We start from the raw sequence: 11,192 nt of genomic DNA, 5'->3' as shown, positions 1-11,192 counted from the left end.
GAAGGAGTTCAACAGAAACAGTTCAACCAGTTCGAGAAGAAAGGAGAGACCCACCGTTCAAGTTTAAAACACCATCGAAACTCGGCGGTTTCAGAAGCAAACATCTGGAAGCAGTTCTCTCTCTCGAAGAAGAAGAAGAAGAAGTAACACATCATCGGACACCTCGCGGCATCAAGGGCCCCACGAAACCAACAACCAAATATTACCAGAAGCCAACCAGGTAATACTGGGCCACCGCGACCAACAAGAAACCAACTCGGAAGAAACCGAAGATCTACAAGTTTTTCCACTCTACAAACTATTCCTGCGTTTGGTGAGCATTATCCCTGGTCCTTTAGAGTCCAACTTAACTAGTAAGGTGGGATTGGGAGGGGTGAGGTATTTGTCTACTGTAATTTTTCCCTCGTGTATGTCGAAGTGTTTCCCCATTTTATTAGAGTGTTGTATTTTTCCTTCTCAAATAAAAAACAAAGTTCTTGTGTCAAATTCAGTTGACTGCTGCAATTTCATTACAACCCCCAAATAAGTCCAGGTCTAGGACCAAGGGAGTGGGAGCGATTCGAACCGCTCATAATTCAGAGGCGAAGCTGACCCAAACACCACACCTTACACACACACACTCCAGGGATTTTTTACAAAATTCGTTCCTGGGATGTGGGCGTCACTGGCAAGGCCAGCATTTATTGCCCATCCCTAATTGCCCTTGAGAAGGTGGTGGTGAGCTGCCTTCTTGAACCGCTGCTGTCTGTGTGGTGAAGGTACTGCCACATTGCTGTTAGGGAGGGAGTTCCAGGATTTTGACCCAGCGACGATGAAGGAATGGCGATATATTTCCAAGTCAGGATAGTGTGTGACTTGGAGGGGAACTTGGAGGTGGTGGTGTTCCCATGCACCTGCTGCCCTTGTCCTTCTAGGTGGAAGAGGTCGTGGGTTTGGGAGGTGCTGCTGAAGAAGCCTTGGCAAGTTGCTGCAGTGCATCTTGTAGATGGTACACACTGCAGCCACGGTACATAAGAATATAAGAAATAGGAGCAGGAGTAGGCCATTCGGCCCTTCGAGCCTGCTCCGCCATTCAATGAGATCATGGCTGATCTTCTGCCTCAACTCCATTCACCGGCCCTAGCGCCATATTCCTTGATGCCCTTTACTAGTCAGAAATCTATCGACTTCTGTCTTGAATATACCCAATGACTGAGCCTCCACTGCCCTCTGGGGTAGAGAATTCCAAAGATTCACCACCCTCTGTGTGAAGAAATGTCTTCTCATCTCAGTCCTGAATGGCCTACCCTTTATCCTGAGGCTGTGGCCCCTGGTTCTAGACTCCCCAGCCAAGGGAAACATTCTCCCAGCATCCACCCTATCAAGCCTTGTAATAATTTTGTATGCTTCAATGAGATCCCCTCTCATTCTTCTGAATTCAAGAGAATACAGGCCTAGTTTACTCAATATCTTCTGATACGACAGTCCCGCCATCCCAGGAATCAATCTCGGTGCACCGGTGGTGGAGGGAGTGAACGTTTAAGGTGGTGGATGGAGTGCCAATCAAGTGGGCTGCCAATCCAGGGTCTTGAGCCCCATTATCTGGCCCCGACACGCCCCGGTTGCCAGCGCCGAGCGGAGCTCTGCAGTGTCGGGAGGTGCCGTCTTTCGGGATGAGACGTTAAACCCGAGGGCACCGTCTGCCCTCTTGGATGGACGTGAAAGATCCCGCAGCCAGGAGGGAGTTCTGCACCACCGCTCCCCCCCACCCCCCTCGACCAATGTGGTCGATCTGGTCATTTATCGCATTGCTGTTTGTGGGATCTTGCTGTGCGCAATTTTGGCTGCTGCGTTTCCCACATTACAGCAGCGACCACGCTTCAACAATGACTTCATCGGCTGTGAAGCACTTTGGGACGTCCTGAGGTGGTGAAAGGCGCTATAGAAATGCAAGTCTTTCTTTATGTGCGGTGCATCTCCTACGGGAAGTTATTGTGCAAGTGTCAGCATTTACCGATTGTATGAGCCCTTGCGGGTGATGCTGCAACAGGAATTCCAATGTTAACCAGATCACTGCGTTGTCACGGCTCCCTGTCACGCCACCTTTGTGATGCAGCATTATCTCTACCCCACAAACTATTCTGCGGCGAGTGTCTCACCTCCTGACTCCGCAAAGCCTTTCCACCATCTACAAGGCACAAGTCAGGAGTGTGATGGACTACTGTCCACTTGCCTGGATGAGTGCAGCTCCAACAACACTCAAGAAGCTCGACACCATCCAGGACTAAGCAGCCCGTTTGATTGGCACCCCGTCCACCACCTTAAACATTCACTCCCTCCACCACCGGTGTACCGTGGCTATAGTGTGTACCCTCTACAAGATGCACTGCAGCAACTCACCAAGGCTTCTTCGGCAGCACCTCCCAAACCCGCGACCTCTTCCACCTAGAAGGACCAGGGCAGCAGGCGCATGGGAGCACCACCACCACCAAGTTCCCCGCCAAGTCACACACCATCCTGACTTGGAAGTATATCGGCCGCTCCTTCATCGTCGCTGGGTCAAAATCCTGGCACTCTCACCCTATCAGCACTGTGGGGGTACCTTCACCACACGGACTGCAGCGGTTCAAGAAGGAGGCTCACCACCTTCGAGGGCAATTAGGGATGGGCAATAAATGCTGGCTTTGCCAGTGACCCCCCACATCCCGTGAACTAATATCACTCAAAATGGCCATTTTTTTCCCTCCCCCAATAACTGAAATTTCTCAGGCCCAAAATAAAAAGAAAAAAAAATCAAACGTTACACTTGAGTAAAAGTGCCCACGAAGCTGTTGGATTGTCCTTAAAAAAAAGACCCAACTGGGTTCACCGATGTCCCTTTAGGGAAGGAAACCTGCCATCCTCACCCAGGTCTGGGCCTACATGGTCGACTCTTCACTGCCCCTCTGAAGTAGCCGAGCAAAGCCCTCAAGTGTATCAAGTGTGGGAGCGCAGCGCTGTCGGGAGGTGCCCTCTTTCGGGATGAGACGTTCAGCCCGAGGGCCCCGTCTGCCCTCTCGGGTGGACGTGAAAGATCCCGCGGCCACTATTTCGAAGAAGAGCAGCGGGGGGGGGGGGAGTTCTGGGGCCAATATTTATCCCTGAGTCAACGCCACTAAAAAAACCAGATAAGCTGATCATTGTCGCATTGTTGTTTGTGGGAGCTTGCTGTGCCCAAATTGGCTGTGTTGCAATAGTGACTACTCAAAAGCACTTCCTTGGTTGTAAATCTCTTCGGGACGTCCTGAGGTGGTGAAGGGGCTGTAGAAATGTAAGTTCTTTCTTTCTGTCAAAAACTGTAGCGCTGTGGGAATACCTCCACCACACGGGACGGCAGCGATCCAAGAAGGCGGCCCACCACCACCACTTTCGCAAGGGGCAATTGGGGATGGGCAATAAATGTCGGCTTTGCCAGTGACTCCCACGTGCCGAGAATGAATAATTTTTTGTTTTACATGTCTGTCTCATGCTCTGCGGGATTGGAGTCTGGTCGGAGTCACTGGGTGGGGATGACTGCTGGCAATGACTCACACTTCTCTCGTACTCTATCAAGTGCTCTGTTTGGAAATCACGTCAGTGCAGCCTGGTCCCTGCCTGGAGCCCAGGGCGCAAGACATCAGAAACTAGGCCGAAGTGAAGCGGAGTAGAGCACGAAGGACACAGCGAGCAAGAGATAAACCGAGAGAGGAAGAGAGAGAGAAGGAGTCGAAAGAGGACATCAAAGGAACAGGTAATGAACTGGGGGGGAGAGGGAAAAGCTGACCAGTAAACTATCCACGCTCGGCGTTAACTTTGAGAGAGATTTTATCTGCAATGTCCTGGGCTGGGGTTTTGCGAGCGGTTCCTCGCCTCTTCTAACTGTTTAAAAAAACTTGTGGTGGGGTTTCCCCTACGGTTAAAAAAAACAAATGACTGGAATAGGAGCCCTTCGATCATCAATCCCCCTGAGTGGGGGAGAGAGAGAGACAGAGCGAGAGAGCGTGAGAGAGAGACAGAGAGAGACAGAGAGAGAGAGAGAGAGAGAGACAGAGAGAGACAGAGAGAGACAGAGCGAGAGAGCGTGAGAGAGAGACAGAGAGAGAGAGACAGACAGAGAGTCAGAGAAAGAGAGAGAGACAGAGAGAGAGAGAGAGACAGAGAGAGAGAGAGAGAGAGAGAGACAGAGAGAGAGACAGAGAGACAGACAGAGAGAGAGACAGAGAGAGAGAGACAGAGAGAGAGACAGACAGACAGAGAGTCAGAGAAAGAGAGAGACAGAGAGAGAGACAGAGAGAGCGAGGGAGAGAGACGGAGAGACAGACAGAGAGAGAGACAGAGACAGAGAGACAGAGAGAGAGCGCACGAGAGAGAGAGCCAGAGAGAGAGAGTGAGAGAGAGAGCCAGAGAGAGAGAGTGAGAGAGACAGAGAGAGAGAGACAGAGAGAGAGAGACAGAGAGAGAGAGCGCGAGAGAGAGAGAGTGAGAGAGAGAGGCAGAGCGAGTCAGAGAAAGAGAGACAGAGAGAAAGAGACAGAGAGAGAGAGAGAGAGTGCGAGAGAGAGAGACAGAGAGAATGTCTTCATGTCGTTCCTCTGATGGGAGCAGATTTATATTTAGACTGGGGGGTTGGGGGGAGCTGGTCGATGAAATGATGAAGGGAGAGAGAAACAGTTTGGAGGATTGCGGGGCTACAGGGAGGATTCATCTGAGTTTATGGACATAGAGGCAGCCAGCACAGGGGAGGCTATTCGGCCCATCGTGTCTGTGCCGGCTCGTTGAAAGAGCTCTCCAAGTAGTCCCACTCCCCCCACTTTTTCCCCATAGCTCTGAAACATTTTTTCCCTTCAAGTATTTATCCAATTCCCTTTGAAAGTTACTATTGCATCAGCTTCCACCGCCCTTTCAGGCAGCGCATTCCAGCTCATAACAACTCACTGCGGAAAACTATTCTCCTCATCTCCCCTCTGGTTCTTTTGCCGATTATCTTCAATCTGTGTCCTCTGGTTACTGAACCTCCTGCCAGTGGAAACAGTTTCTCCTTATTTACTCCATCAAAACCCCTTGTAAGTATGAGCATCTCTATTAAATCTCCCCTGAACCTTCTCTGCTCTAATGAGAACAATCCCAGCTTCACAGTCTCTCCACAGAAATTGATGCCCCTCATCCCTTAATCGGCACTAATGCCCTTCCTGCCTCGGGGAGGCGGGTCCCAGTGCGGGTCGGGTACCCGCCTCCTTTGAAACTGGCATGGAGGCGGGTTGGAGGCGGGATGGGTTCGTGCTCCCTGATTTCGGGATTTTAACCCCCGACACGCCTCCAATCCCGCCTCCACGGCCCAATGAAAATCCTGCCCATAGAGTCATAATGGCACAGAAGGAGGCCATTCAGCCCATCGGGTGCGTGCCGGCTCTCTGTAGAGCAATCCAGTCAGTCCCATTCCCCCGCTCTATCCCCGTAGCCCTGCAAGTTTATTTCCCTCAAGTGCCTATCCAGCCTTCCCTTGAAAACATGGAGTGTTTCCGCTTCCACCACTTCCGTCGGCAGCGAGTTCCAGGTCCTCACCACTCGCTGCGTAAAAAAGTTTTACCTCCTGTATCTCTTGCCCAAAACCTTAAATCTGTGTCCCCTAGTCCTTGTACCGTCAGCCTTTCCCCGTCTAGCCTATCCAAACCTGTCATAATCTTGTACACCTCGATCAAATCACCCCTCAACCTCCTTTGCTCTAATAAAAACAAATCCAGCTTCTCCAACCTGTCCTTGTAGCTAAGATACCCCCATCCCCGGAACCATTCTGGTAAATCTCTGCACCCTCTCGAGGGCCTTCACATCCTTCCTAAAGTGTGGTGACCAGAACTGGACTCAATACTCCAGTTGTGGCCTAACCAGTGGTTTATGAAGGTTCAGCATAACTTCTCTACTTTTGTATGAATAGTAAAGCCTAGAATCCCGTTGGCTTTTTGAACCGCATACCCAACTTGTCCTGCCACTTTCAAAGGTTCATGTACACACACCCCCAGGGCTCTCCGTTCCTGCACCCGCTTAAAATTGTACCATATTCTTCCTACCAAAATGTATCACTTCGCATTTCCAAATTTCATCTGTCATGTGTCTGCCCGTTTCATTTTTGTTTAATGTTGACAATTGATCAGCCTCCAGGTGACTGGTGGTGAGATTGGGGCAAAGGGTGGGGGGGGGGTGAGGAGCGCAGGGGAGCGGGTGCGCGGAGGGTGCAGAGGAGGTCGGTCACCAACCAGTCGGCAAGAGGCGATCCCAAATCGATTCCCTCTCCGTCGCCTCCCTCGTATCTCCGTGAAAAAGAAAGACTTGCATTTCTATAGCACCTCTCATGACCACCGGACGTCTCGATACACTTTACAGCCAATGAAGTACTGTTTGAAGTGGAGTCGCTGTTGTAATGTGGGAAATGCAGCAGCCAATTTGCACAAAGCAAGCTCCCACAAACAGCAAGGTGATAATGACCAGATCATGGCCTAGAAATTCATTGTAGCCACTTTTGGGGCGGTAAAGTCGGGCGGCCGCTAAAATTTGCGCCTGGCGCAAATTCGAGGCCACTTCCCCGATATTCATTAGCTTCGCCCTAAGAGTTTGCTCGAGCGCTAAAACTGGCGATGCACGGCTCTCTTTAGGCGCTAAGCCGGTGGCCCGGGCGCTAACACCGGAAGGTGGGCGCAGGGCAGGTGCGGCGAGCTGCTGATTGACGGCAGACACTCTGGCTCCGGTGAGCTCTTAAAGGGGGAGGGTGGATTTGGTTTTTTGAAAGGCCGAGACTGCTGTATTTGTGTTGTTGGGGAGGGCTTCTCTCCATCGGTTTGTTATGTGGTACCGGCCCACCACCTCCTCCTCCTCCTCCATCTTTGTCTCTCACAAAGTGTTGCAAAACGGCTGCCTTTTCTACTGCAGGATTGCCCTTTAATTTGCGCTCCCCGCGGCCCGCCTCGGCTGTGTACCGTTCCACTTCACAGTCGTTGGGGCGGCGCGAGTGAAGTTCCGGTTCCGGGCGCACAAAGGGCGTTGCACGACGAAATGACGTCATGATCTGCGCGCGCAGCAGGGCGCGCGCTAAGACTTTGCGCCGGCGCTAAATGTCTACTGAAGTTGGGGCGAGGCGCAGATCGCGCTGCGCCCGGGCGCTAAGCGCCTAGCGCTCGAGATCTACTCCTCCTAAGGCGCTAACGGCTGGCGCGCCCAACTGAATTTCTAGGCCCATCTGTTTTACTGATGTTGGTTGAGAGAGAAATATTGGCCCAGGACCCCTTGCTCTTCTCCGAAATAGTGCCACGGGATATTTTACGTCTACCTGAGAGAGCAGACGGGGCCTCGGTTTAACGTCTCATCTGAAAGACGGCACCTCCGACAGTGCAGCACTCCCTCAGCATTGCACTGGAGTGTCAGCCTAGCTTTATGTGCTCAAGTCTCCAGAGCGGGACTTGAACCCACAACTTTCTGACTCAGAGGCGAGGGTGCTACCCACTGAGCCACGGCTGACACAGCTCATTGAGAGTGAGAAATCGGGTCAGAGATAGAGAGCACGCAATAGAAAGAGAGAAATAGAATGAGTACGGGTGAAAGTGAGAAGGGGAAGGAAGTCGGTGATGAACCAGTTGACATGAGATCATCCCATACCGATTTGTCCAGTGTATCTCCAGCAGCCATTCCCAGCTGTGAGCTTTCATCCCAGAAGGTCTAACGGGGAATCTCTTTCCTTTCCATTTCCAGGTGCTTACATTGAGTGCAATGACATCTACCTGTCTCCAGATCCTGGGGTTGATGCTCTCGGTCGTTGGCTGGCTGGGGGCCATTGCCTCCTGCGCCCTGCCCATGTGGAAGGTCACGGCTTTCATCGGCAACAACACCGAGGTGGACACATGGGAGGGCCTCTGGATGAACTGCGTGGTGCAGAGCGTGGGCCAGAGCCGGTGCGTGGCCTATGACTCCTTGCTGGACCTGCCCCAGGACCTCCAGGCCGCCCGGGCCTTGACCATCATTGGCGTGGTGTTGGCCGCGCTAGGCGTCTTCTTCGGCATCGCCGGCGCCAACTGCTGCCAGTGCATCAAGAACCTGGTCATCAGAGGGAACTTGGCGGTGGTGGCGGGATTCATTTGCTTGGTGTCCGGCCTGTTGATGCTCTTGACTGGGGGTTGGTCGGCCCACTCCATCAGGCAGGACTTCTACAACCCGCTGGTGACCCAGGACCGCAAGGGACAGCTGGGGGCCGCCATCTACCTGGCCCTGGTGGCGGGGGGTCTTCTGATCCTGGGCGGGGTCCTCCACTTCTGCTCCTGGCCCAAGGACAGTAACCTTTACCCGATCACCTACCACAACGCTACCTCAACAGCCACCAAATCCACGTGCAGCAAAGCCTGAGGCCCAACCGGCGGCGCATCGGGCCTGGATCTTCTACATCGCTTGCTACCTCTCTGCCTCCTCGCCAGGCGGAAACAGCCCCGGTCACCTCGCTCCCGATCGCCTCTCCCTCCCGCTCACCTCTCACTGCTCCCTCCCGATCACCTCGCTGTCCCTCCCTCCCGATCGCCTCTCCCTCCCGCTCACCTCTCACCGCTCCCTCCCGATCACCTCGCTGTCCCTCCCTCCTGATCGCCTCTCCCTCCCGCTCACTTCTCACCGCTCCCTCCCGATCACCTCACTGTCCCTCCCTCCCGATCACCGCTCTCTCCCGCTCACCTCTCACCGCTCCCTTCCGATCACCTCGCTGTCCCTCCCTCCCGCTCGCCTCTCCCTCCCGCTCACCTCTCACCGATCCCTCCTGATCACCTCGCTGTCCCTCCCTCCCGATCACCTCTCCCTCCCGCTCACCTCTCACCGCTCCCTCCCGATCACCTCACTGTCCCTCCCTCCCGATCGCCTTCCGTCCTCTCGCAGTCGCCTCCCTCTCCGAGTCTCACATCTCCGAGTCCCCCTTCTCCCAGTCTCCCCCCCTCTCCCTGTACCCCTCCTCTCCCAATCCCCTCCCTCTCCCAGTCTCCCATCTCCAAGTCCTCCTCCTCCCACTTCCCCTCCTCTCAAGTTCCTCCCTCTCCCAGTCTCATTCCCTCTCCAAGTCTCCCATCTCCAAGTCCCCTCCTCTCCCAGTCTCATTCCCTCTCCCAGTCTCATTCCCTCTCCCAGCCTCCCTTGCTCTCCTAGCCCTCTCCTCTTACAAGTTCCCCATCTCTCCCAGTCTTTCCTCCCTCTCCCAGTCGCCCTCTCCCTCCCTCTCCAGTTCACCCACCTTGGATTGCATCTGAAGTCCAAGGGCTGAGTTAATTAGACTTGGCGTTCTACATCCCTCGAAGCTTTTGCACTAAGATAAGATTTGGTCAGTTGACCAAGGAAGTTCCTGAACTCTTAAGAGTTGTCTATGAACCTCACTGAAGTGTTTCTTATATATTGAAATCTAATTTAAGGCTCTAATGTACACTGACATTTTTATATATTTGGTGTGTTGGATTCTTAAAGGGACCAGCGCACCTTTTGCACACTTTGCAGTCCGTGTCTTTCACAGACTAACCTCGTGTTTCTCTTTGTTCTAAGATGTTGTTAAGAGTTCCGTCGATAATTGGGACAGTTGTATTTTATTATTCTGGGTCGAACATTGTGTTGCAATAAAGTTATGTCTTGAGAAAAAAAAAAGGGCTCAATTTTTCCCACCTTGCTCCCTCACTCTATCCGCCCATTCTCGGTCCCATTCGCTGAATCCTTGCTGGCCCTCATTTGCTGGCTCTAGTACTAGTCTCGGGAGAAGGGGCCGGCCCATTTAAGACTGAGATGAGGAGAAACTTCTTCACTCAGAGGGTTGTGAATCTTTGGAATTCTCCACCCTAGAGGGCTGTGGAGGGTCAGTCATTGAGTATATTCAAGGCTGAGATTCACAGATATTTGGACACTGAGGGAATCAAGGGATACGGGGATAGGGCGGGAAAGTGGAGTTGAGGTAAAAGTTCAGCTGTGATCTTACTGAATGTCGGAGCAGACTTGAGGGGCCGTATGGCCTACTCCTGCTCTTATTTCTTGTTATGAATGGCGGAGCAGGCTCGAGGGGCCGTATGGCCTACTCCTGCTCCTATTCCCTGTTATGAATGGTGGAGCAGACTCGAGGGGCCGTATGGCCCACTCCTGCTCCTATTTCTTGTTATGAATGGTGGAGCAGGCTCGAGGGGCCGTATGGCCCACTCCTGCTCCTATTTCTTGTTATGAATGGTGGAGCAGGCTCGAGGGGCCGTATGGCCTACTCCTGCTCCTATTTCTTGTTATGAATGGCGGAGCAGGCTCGAGGGGCCGTATGGCCTACTCCTGCTCCTATTCCCTGTTATGAATGGTGGAGCAGGCTCGAGGGGCCGTATGGCCCACTCCTGCTCCTATTTCTTGTTATGAATGGTGGAGCAGGCTCGAGGGGCCGTATGGCCCACTCCTGCTCCTATTTCTTGTTATGAATGGCGGAGCAGACTCGAGGGGCCGTATGGCCCACTCCTGCTCCTATTCCCTGTTATGAATGGCGGAGCAGGCTCGAGGGGCCGTATGGCCCACTCCTGCTCCTATTTCTTGTTATGAATGGTGGAGCAGGCTCGAGGGGCCGTATGGCCCACTCCTGCTCCTATTTCTTGTTATGAATGGTGAAGCAGGCTCGAGGGGCCGTATGGCCTACTCCTGCTCCTATTTCTTGTTATGAATGGCGGAGCAGGCTCGAGGGGCCGTATGGCCCACTCCTGCTCCTATTTCTTGTTATGAATGGTGGAGCAGACTCGAGGGGCCGTATGGCCCACTCCTGCTCCTATTTCTTGTTATGAATGGTGGAGCAGGCTCGAGGGGCCGTATGGCCCACTCCTGCTCCTATTTCATGTTATGAATAGTGGAGCAGACTCGAGGGGCCGTATGGCCCACTCCTGCTCCTATTTCTTGTTATGAATGGTGAAGCAGACTCGAGGGGCCGTATGGCCCACTCCTGCTCCTATTTCATGTTATGAATAGTGGAGCAGACTCGAGGGGCCGTATGGCCCACTCCTGCTCCTATTTCTTGTTATGAATGGTGAAGCAGACTCGAGGGGCCGTATGGCCCACTCCTGCTCCTATTTCCTGTTATGAATGGTGGAGCAGGCTCAAGGGGCCGTATGGCCCACTCCTGCTCCTATTTCTTGTTATGAATGGTGGAGCAGGCTCGAGGGGCCGTATGGCCCACT

General features: G+C 53.1%; 1 protein-coding gene across 1 annotated transcript; it reads left to right on the top strand.

Moving 5' to 3' along the window:
* The first annotated feature begins 3,595 nt into the window (after positions 1 to 3,595).
* On the top strand, positions 3,596 to 9,638 carry LOC147095472 (claudin-4-like). The gene is made up of 2 exons (XM_085973962.1): positions 3,596 to 3,748; positions 7,735 to 9,638. Exon 2 carries the CDS (start codon positions 7,753 to 7,755, stop codon positions 8,380 to 8,382), a length of 630 nt encoding a protein of 209 aa, XP_085830088.1. The 5' UTR covers positions 3,596 to 3,748; positions 7,735 to 7,752; the 3' UTR covers positions 8,383 to 9,638.
* Positions 9,639 to 11,192: the final 1,554 nt, after the last annotated feature.

Source organism: Somniosus microcephalus, unplaced genomic scaffold (assembly GCF_052327205.1).
Source record: "Somniosus microcephalus isolate GS21.2 unplaced genomic scaffold, FLI_Smic_1.0 unresolved_chr1, whole genome shotgun sequence".
Classification (NCBI taxonomy): domain Eukaryota; kingdom Metazoa; phylum Chordata; class Chondrichthyes; order Squaliformes; family Somniosidae; genus Somniosus; species Somniosus microcephalus.
The sequence above is the reverse complement of the archived record's forward strand: the minus strand, read 5'-3'. Positions and strand labels throughout refer to the sequence as shown.